General features: G+C 43.3%; 1 protein-coding gene across 1 annotated transcript in view; it reads left to right on the forward strand.

The window, feature by feature from the left end:
• Window positions 1-17,313, forward strand: part of DMD (dystrophin) — a 1,907,270-nt gene that overhangs the window by 718,164 nt on the left and 1,171,793 nt on the right. Inside the window, exon 15 of the mRNA XM_084843968.1 lies at window positions 8,593-8,772. Within this exon, the coding sequence (XP_084700094.1) occupies window positions 8,593-8,772 (180 nt within the window). The remainder of the gene's footprint in view (window positions 1-8,592; window positions 8,773-17,313) is intronic.

The following is a 17,313-nucleotide window of genomic DNA, read 5'->3' on the forward strand; positions in this document are numbered from 1 at the left end:
CCTAGCAAGCAATGCAATTTGGGAGAAGAAGCAAAGGCTGATCTCCATTTCTGAGAATATTAAGGCTGGCTATAACTAATCTGTGTCCTGCCTTTGGTAAGAAAACACAGATTCCTGAGGCAGCATAACACAGAAGTGCAGAGAAACATGAGAGTCCTTATATTAACAAAGCCAGAGATTAATTTGGTGTACACTAGGTAAAAAAAAAAAATCAAGCCAAACTGTGAATATTACCTTGTGGTTGGTGGGGATAATACCCTCAATGCAAACTCCCACTTCCAGTGGTAGAAAATCCTCCTCCGGTTTCATCCCTGCCATTGATTAATTCATTCAGACTGAAAATCTCCATTGGTTCTATTTAAACTGCAGGCCTCATGGCCATAACACCTGGCCAAAGTTTTGGACTCCATTTCTTCTCTCACCCCCTGCTTTTTCTACTACTTAGCCTGATGAAGAGTTCTGAAGAACCTGAAAGCTTGCAAAATTTTGTGGAATTTTGGTTGGTCCTAAGAAAGGTATTGCCCACCTGTGGATTTTGACTATTTTTCTCACGGACCAACATGGCTACTTTTGTGTTCTTTTACATATAAAAAAAATGTGCATTTCTAGGGGAAAAAAATGTAATTCCAAAAGAACATTCCTGAAGTTCAAATCTCAAGCCAATGAAACACTGTATTATTTTGATGTAAAAAGCAGCTGATAACAATGTGAAAAGTAAATTCAGTTGTCCAGGCTCCTGTAGAAACCTAAATCCTAATCAAGCATACCCATTTCTCTTCAGCTTGGGCGTGTTTCCACGCTATTGGCTTCACTTTATTTGCAACTTTGTTGTGATTTTTCCCCAGTCGCATCTTCTCCTTTTCCTGTTTCCACAGCCCTTAAAGACCTGGCTTATCACTGTAGCCTAGGGCTCTGTGCTGCTTCCACTGAGCTCTAATATAATTATTTTCTTGACGGCTGGGTGGAGTTTGAGTGGAGTCTAGGGGTGTACAGATTCCCCACCGGAACAGTCGGTGGGGAATCTGTGAGGGGGGGAGGCGATCCGTTCCTCCCCCCTGGAATCCTCCAGAGTGGTTCTGCTCCACTTGGATTCCGGGGGGGGGGGGACTGGCTTGGGGGCCTTCCCTCCTGCCAGCCACAGCCGTTCGCCTCCTCCCTGTCCCTGCCGATTGCCTTAAAAAAAAAAAGTCTTTTTTTTTTAAAAAAAGGCCATCGGGAGGATATGCCCATAGACTTAGACACAAATAGAGTCATGAATCTTTCATATAAGTCTATGTGTCCATAGGCTTATACGCAAGATTCACCACTCTATTTTGCGTATAAGTCTATGGGCACATGCGATCAGCAAGATGTGCCCATAGACTTATACGCAAAATAGAGCGGTGAATCTTGCGTATAAGCCTATGGACTCATAGGCTTATACGCAAGATTCATGAATCATGACTCTATTTGCATATAAGTCTATGGGCACATCCTCCCGATCACCATTTAAAAAAAAAAAGACTTTTTTTTTAAGACAATCAGCAGGGACAAGGAGGAGGCGAATGCGTCTGGCTGGAAGAAGCAGCCGAGTGCTGTTCCGCCTCCAGTCCTCCTGGAGCAAAGGTAAGTGGTTCCGATTCACTGCGGATTCCTTATTTGAATCCACAGCGGATTTCTCTGACATCCCTAGTGGAGACTGGGCTGAGTCTGATTACCTCATTAGTGTTCCTCCCTCCTCAGCCATGTTTCCAGGACAATGGAAGGAGAAGCTAATGGAGGAGTACCATATTTTTAAAAAGGAATCAGCTTTGCTGTGAAGAGAGACTTTCTCCCTCTCCCCCCCCTTTCTCCTTTCCCCTGAAAATCCAGATGCACCTGCATTTCAGGAGCAAGCCTCATTGAGTACAATGGGAGTTACTTCCGAGTAGAAACACATATGCTTGTGCTGGGAAAGGGGGAGTGAGAACACAAAGAGGGAAACCAGCCCCCATTTTAACCCAGAGGACCTCATTGACCAAATGGGAGTTACTTCTGATGAGACAGTAATGGGTTTGTTGGAGGAAAGAGAGCAGTAAACACAAAGACAGAAACCAGCCCCCATTGTAACCCACAGGATATCTATAAGGAAGCTGTGAAGTACTTTCTCCCTAAGACAATTTATCATTGTAATCCTGCTTGGTCGCTTAATACACTTAAGGAATTGGACTTTAAAATGTGCCATTTCAATTGAGGGGAAATCTCTGTAAGTTCTGATGTGGGCATTCAAAGGCAAGCCTCACTGACCACAATGGGAGTTACTTCTGAGGAGACACTAATGGGTTTGTTGTGGGAAAGAGACCAAAACCAGCCCCATTTTAATGCACAAGATCTCTATATGGAAGTTGTGAATGAGTTACGTCCTAAGGCAATGGACCAGAGCCTCAAGATTGCTCTCTTAATTGCATTTAAGGAATTGGGCTTTGATATGTGCAGTGTCAATTGAGGAGCTTCTCTGTTATTTCTGTGGTCATTGAGAGGGCAAGCCTCATTCAGCACAATGGGAGAAAAAAAAAAACCCTGACTGGGGTCATGGGCTGTGTTCTAGTGCTTATTTTCAATGATATTTTAAATGTTGGTCCCTTGGCTTCCTGCTCCAAAATGGCAGTGAAACTTCCGGAACACAGGGAGGGAAAGGGTTGTGTCACTGAGGTCAGAGCAACACACCCACAAAGGCCAGGCTACACACCCCATGGGCAGGTCTATGATACTGAACCCAGTGCAGTTGTGGGTACAGGTCAGTAATGGAGCCAAAGTAAGCTGGAAAATTCGGACTATAACCAGTCTCAGAAGAAGCATTTTTTCTGCATTAAAATGGGCTGGTGCTGAATGGCCACAATGTCATAGAAATACAGAGACCTCACTGCGCAGCCAGGTTGGATTAAATCACTGGTGGAAACACAGCCCCTGTCAAACTCTCCCTCAACAAACTCCACTGCTGGAGATCCACCAATGTTTCCAAAATGAAGGAAATCATTCTAGGACAACTCCTATAAAGTTGTCAATGTTATGATAAGGACAGTGATACCATAAAATATCAGATATGACATCCTTAAGACTGTTGGTCTGTGTTTGTGCATCCGTTTTTGTCCCTCTTGTTCATAGTTTTTTTTATATCCCTCATTTTGAACAAAGTGTAGTTGGAGCTCATGATGCCCCTTAATAATATAAGAAGAGTCGGGATGGATCAGACCAAGGATCAATCTAATCCAATATTCAGTTCACAAAATGGTTAGCCAGCTATCTGTGGAAACCCACAAGTAGAATGTTAAGTGCAATAGCATCCTCCTCCCACTCATGTTCCCTAGCAACTGGTATACATAGACATACTGCTTCTGATATCAGAGAGGTAGCATGTAACTATTGTGACTAGTAGCCATTAAAAGCTTTATTTTAAAGCTATTCAAATTGATGGCTATCACTACATCTTATGGTAGTGAATTCCATCATTTAACTATGCACTGTGTGAAAGTACTGCATTTATCATTCAGCTTCATGGGATGATCCAGGTTTCTAGTATTATGAGAAAGGGAGAAAAATGTCTCGCTATCCATCACCATGCATAATTTTGTACACCTCTATCATGTCTCCCCTTACTCATTTTTTTCATAAGTTAAACAGTTATTACATTTTAATAATCTTTCCTCATAGGGAGGTTGCTTCAGCTCCTTCATCATTTTAGTTGCCCTTTTCTGCACTTTTATCAACTCTGCAATATTCTTTTTTAGATGTGGTGACCAGAACTGTACACTGTATTCCAAGTATATTCCAAGTATGGCAACACAATAGACTTGTATAAGGGCAGTGTGATATTAGCAGTACCTGATTCTTTTTCAGCAAGGCTTTTCCTTTGATATGCTTATTAATTTTATCTTTAATCATGCTTTCCACCAGTTTATCTAGAACAGACATTAAGCAAATTGGCCTGTAATTTCCTGGATGCCCCTGGATCCCTTTTTAAAAATTGGTGTTACATTGGCCATTCTTTAGTCCTATGGTACAGGGGCTGATCTTAGGGACATGTTTTTTTTGTTAGAAGATCAGCAATTTCTCATTTTAGTTCTTTAAGAACTTTAGGGTGGATGTCATCAGGGTCTGGTGCTTAGTTAGCTTTCAGTTTGTCAATAAAAGCTAGAATTTCTTCTCTATTTGCCTCAGTTCCTCACATTCCCTACCCGAAGGAATCAGTTCAGGCACAGAAATCTGCCCTACATCTTTATTGAGCTTCACTGCAATCTCCTTATCCTCCTTAAATACTCATTTCACTCGTTTGTCATCCAGTGGTCCAACGCATCCCTAGCTGGTTTCCTGATTCTGATATATTTAAATAATTATTTATAGTTGGCTTTGATGTTATTAGTGATGCGTTCTTCAAAATGCTTTTTTTTTTGCATCTTGTATTGTCTGCTTGCGTTTCTTTTGTGCAAGTTTGTGTTCCTTTTTGTTCTCATTTGGGCAAGGCCTTCATGTTTTTGAAGGAAGCCTTCTTTTCTCTAATAGCTTCCTTGACCTGCTTGTTAACCATGCTGGTCACCTCTTGGACTTGGTGCTATCCTTCCAGACCTGCAGTATACATTCTAGCTGATCTTGTATTATTATGGTTTTGAGTAAAGGTCAAACATTTTGGAGAAATGCAACCCTCTAGGCTTCCCTTTTACCAGTCCTCTTATTTTAGAGAAGTTTCCTCTTTTGAAGTCAAATGTAACTGTGTTGAACTTCCTTGACAAATTTCCACTTAAATGTAATTAAATGTGATGGCACTGTGGTCACTGTTTCCAATTAGTCTGACAACACTCATGCCTCACACTAGGTCCTGGGCAGCACCATTTAGGATTAAGGCAAGGGTCACCTCCCCTCTGATCAGTTCTGTAACCAACTGTTCTGGGGCACAGTCGTTTAGGGGACTAAAAAAATGTAAGCACTTTGTCATGAGTACAACATGCATTTATCCAGTCAATATGGGGGTAATTATCCCCAACCAATATGGGGGTAAGTCACCAATGGCAACAAATCTGGAACACTCAACAGTGGCCACAAGACTGGAAAAGGTCAGTTTACATTCCAATTCCAAAGAAGGGCAACGCCAAAGAGTGTTCAAACTACCGCACAATTGCGCTCATTTCACATGCCAGCAAGGTGATGCTCAAAATCCTACAAGCTAGGCTTCAGCAGTATGCGAACCGAGAACTACCGGAAGTACAAGCTGGGTTTAGAAGAGGCAGAGGAACTAGAGATCAAATCGCCAACATTCGCTGCATCATGGAGAAAGTGAGAGAATTCCAGAAAAACGTCTATTTCTGCTTCATTGACTACGCTAAAGCCTTTGATTGTGTGGATCACAACAAAGTGTGGCAAATTCTTAAAGTGATGGGAGTACCAGACCACCTTACCTGTCTCCTGAGAAACCTGTATGAGGGTCAAGAAGCAACAGTTAGAACCAGACATGGAACAACCGATTGGTTCAAAATTGGGAAAGGAGTACGACAAGGCTGCATATTGTCACCCTGCTTATTTAACTTATATGCAGAGTACATCATGAGAAATGCCGGGTTGGATGAATCAGAGGTCGGAATTAAGATTGCCGGGAGAATTGTCAACAACCTTCGATATGCAGACGATACCACCCTAATGGCAGAAAGCGAAGAGGATCTCAAGAGCCTCTTGTTGAGGGTGAAAGAGGAGAGTGCAAAAGCTGGTTTGAAACTCAACATTAAAAAAACTAAGATCATGGCATCTGGCCCTATCACTTCCTGGCATATAGAAGGGGAAGAAATGGAAGCAGTGACAGATTTTACTTTCTTGGGCTCCAAGATCACCGCAGATGGTGACTGTAGCCATGAAATTAAAAGACGCTTGCTCCTTGGGAGGAAAGCTATGGCAAACCTAGACAGCATAGTAAGAAGCAGAGACATCACCTTGCTGACAAAGGTCCGTCTAATCAAAGCTATGGTTTTCCCAGTAGTAATGTATGGCTGTGAGAGCTGGACTATAAGGAAGGCTGAGTGCCGAAGAATTGATGCTTTCGAGCTGTGGTGCTGGAGAAGACTCTTACGAGTCCCCTGGACTGCAAGGAGGTCAAATCAGTCCATCCTAAAGGAAATCAACCCTGACTGCTCATTGGAAGGACAGATAATGAAGCTGAAGCTCCAATATTTTGGCCACCTAATGCGAAGAGAAAACTCCCTGGAAAAGACCCTGATGCTGGGAAAGACTGAAGGCAAAAGGAGAAGGGGACGGCAGAGGATGAGATGGCTAGATAGCATCACGGATGCAATGAATATGAACTTGAGCACGCTCCGGGAAAGAGCGCAGGACAGGAAGGCCTGGCGTGCTATGGTCCATGGGGTCACGAAGAGTCGGACACGACTGAACAACAACAACACCAAATATTGGATCACTTCCCTGTTTGGATGTCTTCCTGATAGGGATGTATGAAACGTGTACCTTCAGTGCCGCTTGACTTCTGCAGTTTGTGGCCACTGCTCCATTCCACCGTTCACAAGCCCCCAGAATTCTCTTTTTTTCCCCGCTCCGAAAATTATGAAGATAAATCCCTACCGAAAATCGTAATTCCAGTGCCCAGCCATCTCCATAACTTCCATAAGAATCACTATTTTTCGTAAATATTTACGTATTTTTTTAAAATTGAAATCTTCCATCTCCGTTTACTTTCAGCCAAAACATTTCCTCTTCCTAGGGGCTTCCCAAAAGAAGGCTGTCTTAGGTGTGACATGGTCCTGGAGCAGCATGGTCATTTTAAAAGGTTTTTTCTTTCTTTAAAAATGCGTAGCTTTAAACAAAGAGTTTATCACTCAGGCATACCTAAGACAGCCTTCTTTTGGGAAGGCCCTAGGAAGAGGAAGTGTTTTGGCTGAAAGTAAATGGAGACGGAGGATTTCAATTTAAAAAGAAAACCCACAAACAAGGTAGTGAGCACAATGCATTTTTTAAAAAAACTTACATATTTATTATTGGATTATACTACACTGCGTTTTTATTTACGAAAATTCTGTGACACTTTGCAGACGACGAAAAAAAGCTGCATGATTGCTGCCTCTGCAGGACCTCATGGAGCCGTTCCGCAGAGGATTCCGTGGCACGGACTGAAGGGAATTCGATCCCATTTCAGTCCGTGGTGGAATTCTCTGACATCCCTACTTCCTGATTTCATTTTCCATATCCCCAGTACTATTGGAACCTGGTATTGCCACCCACAATATTTCTTTAAAGTACAGAGTGATACCACCTCCAGTATGCCCTTCCCTGTCCTTTCTATAGAGTTTATATATAAAAAATGACAGTATCCCATTGTTTTTATCCATTCCATCAGGTTTCCATTATGCCCACTAGAGGTTCTCCTTTAAAACCATGCACTCCAATTCTCATGTTGATGCGTAACTCTTGTGTGAAGAGAATACTCTTCTGCATTAGTGCTGTCAAATTCTCAGGATTTTTCTAGGGATGTCAGAGAATTTCTCCACAAATCTCGGGGAGTCCGAATGCGCTGGCATTGCCCGAAATTGGTGGAGAAACGGTCTGCCACCCCCCCGCCCACCCCTTGGACGGGACTTACCTTGCTCGAATGTCCCTGGCGGCGGTGGCTCCGGTGGCGGTTCGGCGGCGGCGGCCGGTCTTCCGACTGGCTGCCGGTGCCGCCATTTCCAAGTAAAACAAACAAACAAACAAACGTGATAGGCTACGTAAAGATTTACGTAGCCTATCATAGCTAGATTTAAAAAAAAACACCGTGATAGGCTACATAAATGTTTACGTAGCCTATCACGGCTGACTTTGGGGGGAAAAAAAAGCATGTATGCAAATGGTGGCGCCCATGGGCGCCGCCATTTGCGTTCCTTCTTTTGGCACGTGTAGTCTACGTAAACATTTACGTAGACTACGGCGAAAATAAGGGCAACGCAAATAGCGTAAAATGTTTACATAGACTACACGTGCCAAAATAAGGAATGCAAATGGCGGCGCCATGGGTGCCGCCATTTGCATACACGCTCTTTTTTTCCCCCAAAGTCAGCCGCGAGGTTTCGCGGCCGGAGAGATGGGGCGCCTCCCCCCCGGCCAGAATTTCGGCGGGGAAGGGCGGGGCGCCTCCCCCCTGGCCAGAATTTTGGGGGGAGGGACGGAGCGCCTCCCCCCCACCGCGAAGCAAGCGTCGGGATCAGGTAAGGGACTTTTGTCCATCCCTAGATTTTTCTGCCACTCTGTATGCTTCTAAATGTCATGGAATATGACTCTAAGCAACAAAGTATGCACAGACACACAAGGAAAATGCACAGGTGTGTTTTAGCAGTGCATGCTATGCATGTGAATTACAGTCACACATCACTGTGCAGATTTGCCTCCCCCTTGGAAAAATTCCTGCAGATGCCAATGTTAGGAGTCTTGCAAAAAACATCCAGAAAGATGTTCGCATAGCTTTTCTACCAACACCACACAATTTGGTTCTGACTTTTGTTCTATCATGTTTTTCACCAGCTCTTGCTTTGCTTGAAAAGCACCAGCATTTCTCTTCCATTAATTAATAACATGTTTTCTGGATGAATTTGTCTGTTTTAACAGATCCTGAAAGGAGAATTGGAAATCAAGAGACAGACTATGGATAAACTGAACTCACTCAGCCAAGACCTCCTTTCAGCTGTAAAAAGTAAAGCACTATCTCAAAAGCTGGAAGGGTGGCTGGAAAAGGTTTCTCAGCGCTGGGATAGTTTGGCACAGAAGCTGGAGAACAGTTCTAAGCAGGTTTGTCATAACTATTACCCTGTCAACTGATGACAGTTCAATCATATGCTACTGACGTGAAATTGATGCCGTTTAAAATATTTTTCAGTTTGAGTTGGTTTTAGACATGGCCTTTTTCTTGACTAGAATATAGATGTGTGAAACCAGTCCCTTTCTTTCCACAGAGTTTTTCACTTTGCATCCCCAAGTTTTCAGATATCCACAGAAAGTCTGTGAAGTATCCTTATTTTTCCAAACCCCGTTTGCACAGATAAAATTCTTGTGTTTTGTTTTGTTTTTACTCTGATACAGCAGTTGTGCCAACTGATGTGCATTATAGTAGTAGGCAGCACATGCATTTTAATGTTTTATATGCACAAATGCAGACAGAAACAAGTGAAAGCGGCTCTGCTAGGCTCTCTAGGTTAAGAATTAGGAGGAAGGATGGAGGAGTTGCTGGCAACTGAATAATAGGGAGCCTGCAGTTGGAAGGAAGGGAGAGCGGTGGAGAGCACATGTTTGCCTTTTTAATTACTGAGATAATTGCACAATAATACAAGAATGGTAATAAAAAAATTAAAGGATGAGGAAGCAATTTGCATTTTTTAAATGGCAGTGTGAAGGTACAACCTGTGGGTTATTCCAGCTATGTCCCCAAATGTAGAAAAACCATGTAGGTTTCCCACTATTATTCCCTTTTTAAAACTTTGAGACTGGGTTTATGCAACTTCCAGCCACAAGGCTGTCTCTGCTACCTTTAATTGCTGCTATCTAAAATCAACCCTCTGTTCCTTTTAAAAAACCCAGTAGCCTGGTTCCTAAGGCATTGGCATGGGATTAACACCACCACTAGAGACCAGAGGAAGAAAATGAAGATATTTATTAAGGGAATTATATACACAAGGGAACAGAATGTTGTTTTCCAAGTAATCGCATAGAACTGCTTAAATGTACTTAAAAAATAAATATCCTTAGTTTCCATTCCTAATAGGTAAGATAGTTTTCTCCCAATAAGTTCTCAAAAGCTTTTCTCTCAGACTAGATTTCCCTAAACTCCACCCCAGCCAATCTCACAAGACCTTCCAGTCAGGTTCCCTCAGACTGAGCTTTTTCCTTCCCCGGCTCTGAGCACTTCAGCCAAAAACCATTTTCTCCTCCACTCTCAGCAACCAGCTGTAATGTCTTTAAGAGAGTTTTAACTGACCTTTTAAAAATCCCCTGGACAATTGTGTTCTTTATGGAACTTCTAATTGCCAGTCACCTCTGTTGGCCCCCCTGACCAATCCAAACAAAGGTAACTTCTCTCCCCCTAGAGATGGTCAAGCTCATGAAGCCCCCCTTCATAACCAAGGCAGCCACAGCTGTTTCAGGCCCAATGTGGAGTATCAAAGCCAGGCTTCTGACCTACTCAGTTTCATTTACATTATTAAATCTCTCAGGGCTTACTCAAAGATTATAAACATCACAAAACATAAACAAACAGGTGAAGACACCGTATTTCTTCACAGGCAAGAAGGAGACTGATTAGCTGCACTCTCTGATCAAGAACTCAGCCAGTTCCTTGGCCCCATTCTGTGGAGGAGCCAAAAGGGAGGAAGATATGAGGGAAGAGGAGGATGGCTGTCAGCGTTAACCCTGTCTGACTACCAGCAGTAGCAGCATGACTAACACAAGTGCTTCCCGCCCCCAGTTTAAAAAGAAAGGGGGGGGGAATGCAATTTCAATGAGCTCCACACATTCCCAGAATAAGTCAGTAACCGACTACTCTGACATAGCCTCGCCACCATTTTGTTTCTTCCATGCATGTGAGAGAGAGAGAGAGAGAGAGAGAGAATAAATATCTGGCAACTGTAGTTGTCTCCCAGGCATCACACTTTTTTAGAAAGGGAGGAGGATAAATTGTTCCTTCTCCACCCACGGAGCTATGTCCCACCCACTCAACCACAAAAATGCTAAATTTTTGAGAGTGTAAGAGTCCATTGCAATTCTACTTGCAGCTTATAGTGGGAGATAAATGATTTTGTAGCACTAAAAGCTCCCTATATTGAAACGCTGATTCGGCTAGAACTTTGAGGGTTAACAGGATAAAGAGAACTTTTAAAAATTAGGATTCAGAAGTGAGGAAAACTAATAAATTCCTTTACCTGGTAATAAGCCCCATTGAACTCAATGGGACTTACTTCTGACATGTATCAGATCGCTCTGTAATTCTTCCCTTCTGAGTTGTAGTAGTGTGAGAATATCTCTCTCCAAATAAGTTGGGACTGATAATTAAATCATATGTGTAAAATGCAGTAATGAACTGGTACACCTGTGATTGACAACACCTCTCCTTCTAGCCAAAAAGTATGCCTCTTTCATTCCGTCTTCTTTAATATTCCTTCCAATTTAGCTGGCATTGGCAGAATTCATTTCGGGGTGGGGTAATGAACAAGAAATTAATGAAAGGGAGGAAGTCATAGTTGCAGTGAGCAGCTAGTCATCAATTTGGCAAAATGAAGTGAAAGTGGTCATTTGTACTTCACAGGGGATGCAATTATAGGAGATGAGAAATAATTTTGGTCTGGTTTGTTTAATTAAGGACTAATTCTATAGTTTTCACTGAGGCAAATGTTCTGCCCTACCGTTTGCTCCAAAAGCATAGTTTGTATCTGGGGCAAGTTAGTGTTAAGACCATTGCAATAATTATTACAGCATGATCCTAGACATGTCTGCTTAGTAGTAAGTCCCATTGAGTTCAGTGGGAATTACTCCCAGATAAGTGGGTATAGGATTACAGCCTTAAGAAACATTTCTTCTTGTAGATTATGCTTTCCGGAGTATTTATAAAGCAAGCACTTAGAGAAAGAAGAAATGCTGTCATTGTCTCCCTTTAATGTGTATTAAACCCTTCTTTCTCAAGCTAAATACTATTATTACTGCTAAATGGTTACCTTAGTATCAATAGTATGCTATGTGATGCCACACAATTATAGTGGTAGAAAATGGAAAAGAGATGTCTATAGCCTGTCCAATAAATTAGCCTTCCCCAACCTGGTGCCCTCCAGATCTATTGGACTACAACTCCCAGCATCTCCCAGCTAGCCATCTGGAGGGCACCAGGTTGGGGAAGTCTGAAATAAATGATTAATTTGCTGGACACTAACTTTAAAGTTTAGTAACAATTAAACAAAATGATGTGCAATTTCTTATGTATACTCCAATCCAAATATTAATTGCATGAGATTAACGTTGGTTAAATTAAATAGGGGTAAAAGTTCCACCTGATATATTTTACTAGTTCTACTGAAATTATTTTGGTACTTTGCATGCAAAATTATCTCCAAATTTGCTTCAAATGTTGCTTCAGGTTAAATTTGATACCAATGTAGGGAATCTCAGAACTGCACTCAAATTTTTGTATTAAATTTCAGCAGTCTAATGGAGCAACTCTGAGGTTGGGCTGAGTTGTCTTTAGAGCTGAGGATCACATGTACTGACATACCTAGCTATAAAGGTATGACATACCCCTGCAGGGAGTCACCCAGGCCAGGGTGGGCTAGCTGTTCTTACAAAAACTAGCAATCCTGCATGGCTCAGGCAAGGCCCACTAGGGATGTCTGTTGTTTGAGAATCCAGCCCTTTGGGGGCCTGAAGGAGTTCCACTGCCTGCCCGACTCGGCTTGCATTTGTGAGCTGGGGCACAGGTTTTCCCTAAAGTCCAGGGACTTTTTTGTGGATTTGGGGGAGGGGGGCTGGGCCGCAATTTGGACAAATAGAAATTGGCATAAATTGTGGTTGAAATTTGCACAAATTTGCATAATTTGCTCAAATTGTGAGTGCAATTTGCACAAATTGAAAAATATTGAAAATCTGCTAACAGGCCTGACTTGCTGCAGACTGAGTCAGGCCAGTTAGCAGAAAATGGACCACAGCTCGTTGAGCTCCACCCCCCAAACAGATTCCTCTCACATCCCTAAGCCTCATCGGGGCTGTATGAAATAGACTGAGCTAGTTGCCCTTTGATAGCTTCACATGGATAGGAGTTCTCCAAGCATGGCAAACACTCCAAACTCAGAATATGAACAGGCTGTTGTTGTTGTTGTTGTTCAGTCGTTCAGTCGTGTCCGACTCTTCGTGACCCCATGGACCATAGTACGCCAGGCCTTCCTGTCCTGCGCTCTCTCCCGGAGCGTGCTCAAGTTCATATTCATTGCATCGGTGATGCTATCTAGCCATCTCATCCTCTGCCGTCCCCTTCTCCTTTTGCCTTCAGTCTTTCCCAGCATCAGGGTCTTTTCCAGGGAGTTTTCTCTTCGCATTAGGTGGCCAAAATATTGGAGCTTCAGCTTCATTATCTGTCCTTCCAATGAGCAGTCAGGGTTGATTTCCTTTAGGATGGACTGATTTGACCTCCTTGCAGTCCAGGGGACTCATAAGAGTCTTCTCCAGCACCACAGTTCGAAAGCATCAATTCTTCGGCGCTCAGCCTTCCTTATAGTCCAGCTCTCACAGCCATACATTACTACTGGGAAAACCATAGCTTTGATTAGACGGACCTTTGTCGGCAAGGTGATGTCTCTGCTTCTTACTATGCTGTCTAGGTTGGCCATAGCTTTCCTCCCAAGGAGCAAGCGTCTTTTAATTTCATGGCTACAGTCACCGTCTGCGGTGATCTTGGAGCCCAAGAAAGTAAAATCTGTCACTGCTTCCATTTCTTCCCCTTCTATATGCCAGGAAGTGATGGGGCCAGATGCCATGATCTTAGTTTTTTTAATGTTGAGTTTCAAACCAGCTTTTGCACTCTCCACTTTCACCCTCAACAAGAGGCTCTTGAGATCCTCTTCGCTTTCTGCCATTAGGGTGGTATCGTCTGCATATCAGAGGTTGTTGATAATTCTCCCAGCAATCTTAATTCTGACCTCTGATTCATCCAACCCGGCATTTCTCATGATGTACTCTGCATATAAGTTAAATAAGCAGGGTGACAATATGCAGCCTTGTCGTACTCCTTTCCCAATATTGAACCAATCGGTTGTTCCATGTCTGGTTCTTACTGTTGCTTCTTGACCCTCGTACAGGTTTCTCAGGAGATAGGTAAGGTGGTCTGGTACTCCCATCACTTTAAGAATTTGCCACAGTTTGTTGTGATCCACACAATCAAAGGCTTTAGCGTAGTCAATGAAGCAGAAATAGACGTTTTTCTGGAATTCTCTTGCTTTCTCCATGATGCAGCGAATGTTGGCGATTTGATCTCTAGTTCCTCTGCCTCTTTGAAACCCAGCTTGTACTTCCAGTAGTTCTCGGTTCGCATACTGCTGAAGCCTAGCTTGTAGGATTTTGAGCATCACCTTGCTGGCATGTGAAATGAGCGCAATTGTGCGGTAGTTTGAACACTCTTTGGCATTGCCCTTCTTTGGAATTGGAATGTAAACTGACCTTTTCCAGTCTTGTGGCCACTGTTGAGTGTTCCAGATTTGTTGGCATATTGAATGCAGCACTTTAACAGCATCATCTTTTAGGATTTTAAATAGCTCGGCTGGAATACTGTCATCTCCGCTAGCTTTGTTGTTACTAATGCTTCCTAAGGCCCACTTGACTTCACTCTCTAGGATATCCGGCTCAAGTTCAGTGACCGCACTATCATGGCTATCAGGGACATTCAGATCTTTCCTGTATAGTTCTTCTGTGTATTCTTGCCACCTCTTCTTAATCTCATCTGCTTCTGTTAGGTCCCTGCCTTCTTTGTCCTTTATCATGCCCGTCTTTGCACAAAACGTTCCCTTGAGATCTCCAGTCCAAGATCTCCTTGAGATCTCTAGTCTTTCCCATTCTGTTTTTTCCTTGATTTCTTTGCATTGTTCATTTAAGAAGGCCTTCTTGTCTCTCCTTGCTATTCTCTGGAACTCTGCATTCAGTTGGGTATATCTTCCCCTTTCTCCCTTGCTTTTCGCTTCCCTTCTTTCGTGAGCTACTTGTAAAGCGTCCTCAGACAGCCACTTGGCTTTCTTGCATTTCTTTTTCTTTGGGATGGATTTCGTTGCTGCCTCCTGAACAATGTTACGGACCTCCGTCCATAGTTCCTCAGGCACTCTGTCTATCAGGTCTAATCCCTGAAATCTATTCCTCACCTCCACTGTATATTCATCAGGGATATGATTTAGGTCATACCTGAACCTAGTGGTTTTCCCGACGTTCTTCAATTTAAGCCGAAATTTTGCAAGAAGCAGCTCATGATCTGAGCCACAGTCAGCTCCAGGTCTTGTTTTTACTGACTGTATGAAGCTTCTCCATCTTTGGCTGCAAAGGACATAATCAATCTGATTTCGATATTGACCATCTGGTGACGTCCATGTGTAGAGTCGCCTCTTGTGCTGTTGGAAAAGAGTGTTTGCTATGATCAGCATGTTCTCTTGGCAAAACTCTATTAGCTTTTGTCCTGCTTCATTTTGTACACCAAGGCCATGCCTGCCTGTTATCCCGGTGATTTCTTGACTTCCTACTTTAGCATTCCAATCCCCTATGATGAAGAGGACATCTTTTTTTGGTGTTAGTTCTAGAAGGTATTGTAGGTCTTCATAGAACCGATCAACCTCAGCTTCTTCAGCCTCAGTGGTTGGGGCATAGACTTGAATTACTGTGATGTTGAATGGTTTGCCTTGGATTCGTATTGAGATCATTCTATCATTTTTAAGATTGTACCCCAGTACTGCTTTTCCCACCCTTTTGTTGACTATGAGTGCTACTCCATTTCTTCTAAGGGATTCTTGCCCACAATAGTAGATATGATGGTCACCTGAATTAAATTCGCCCATGCCTGTCCATTTTAGTTCGCTGATTCCCAAGATGTCGATGTTCAATCTTGCCATCTCATGTTTGACCACCTCCAGCTTACCTTGATTCATTGATCTGACATTCCAGGTTCCTAAACAATATTGTTCTTTACAGCATCGGATTTTCTTTTCACCACCAGACACATCCACAGCTGAGTGTCCTTTCGGCTTTGGCCCAGCCGCTTCACTCTTTCTGGCGCTACTTGGAAATACCCTCTGCTCTTCCCCAGTAGCATATTGGACACCTTCCGACCTGAGGGGCTCATCTTCCGGCATCATATCTTTTAGCCTTGTGATACGTTCCATGGGGTTTTCTTGGCAAGAATACTGGAGTGGGTTGCCATTTCCTTCTCCAGTGGACCACATTTTGTCAGAACTCTCTGCCATGACCTGTCCGTCTTGGGTGGCCCCGCACGGCATAGCTTATGGCTTCACTGAGTTACGCAAGCCCCTTCGCCACAACAAGGCAGTGATCCATGAAGGGGATGAACAGGCTAGCTGTTGCCTTTTGTGACTTGGTCCACAAAGGGCAGTGAGTAAGTTTTTCTCTTTCCTTCCTATGTGAAGCCTTTGGCAGCAAGGAAACAGGGGAGTTTCAAACCTCCACATTTGCTGGTTGCCAAGGGTTTCCAGGGTTAGGAGAAAGCTGTGTCAAATTTTGATTGGATTGGATGTGAGCAGAGCCATTTTCTGATCCTTTGCGTTTCTCAGTTTATTACCAAGCTAATCTGAGTTGGGCCATTGGTGGTTTACTGATCTCTAATACTTTTCTGAGATCATTCATGTTCCTAAGGCTATTTCTGTCTCTGAACTCCATTTCACAATTTCAATAAGATAAATATTGCCTTGAAATTAATAGCCAAGTTTACTTTCGAAGCACATTATACTGCATTTCTCTTTTTTCCTTGGCTAAGCTATACATTATTTTTATTGTTTTGAAATATAAATAAACCACAGCATTCTGTGCACTATGATTTGACACATCTAACATATGTTGACTGGGATACATGCTGTAAGACGACAGATGGGGAACCCCCGCAGGATAGAGGTTCCCCAGCCTGACACAGAGTAATAACAAGCACTTGTTCAGGCTACAGTTGACAAATTGTCAGAAAAGTTGTAGAAAAAAATCATTTTGTTTGAGATCTTCATAGGGCCTATTTACATCAGGGATGCAGGACCAAAACTATATAGGTGGTCAAATTGTTCCCCCCCACCTACAGCCTCCATGGGATGGATGATGTCAGTGGGCATGGCTGTACCCAGTCACATCATTATCCTACCCACCCCATCCTGCCCATGTTGCCTTTCTCCATTTTTGAGGCATGAAGTGCTGTGCCTCTCAGCATGAAGAAAGGGATACAGCTGGCGCTGAGAGGAGCAGCTGCTTCTCCCATCACCAGTCAAATTCCTGCCTTCACATGGGGCACGCCACCCACAAGGGCTTAGCTGCTACTATTTTTCCCAGCACTGGTTGAGTCTGTTTTAGGGATTTACGAAAGTCACTTACCTTTCCGTGGATTATGTTGATGGTGGGGGGGAGGCGATCCGTTCCTCCCCCCCAGAATCCTCGATGGCCGGCTGTGCTCCGCAGTAGCTCCATGGAGCAGCCAGCCAGGCCCAGCCAGGCCAGAGCCGTCCGCAGCCGGATTTCTGGCCGTGGAGGGCTCTGGGGAAAAAAAAAAAAACAAAGCCCGCGTACGCAAATGGCGGCGGCTACAGCTGCCGCCATTTGCGTTCCTTATTTTTC

Source organism: Heloderma suspectum, chromosome 3, assembly GCF_057233095.1.
Source record: "Heloderma suspectum isolate Gila_16-S chromosome 3, 16-S_ref, whole genome shotgun sequence".
Taxonomy (NCBI): domain Eukaryota; kingdom Metazoa; phylum Chordata; class Lepidosauria; order Squamata; family Helodermatidae; genus Heloderma; species Heloderma suspectum.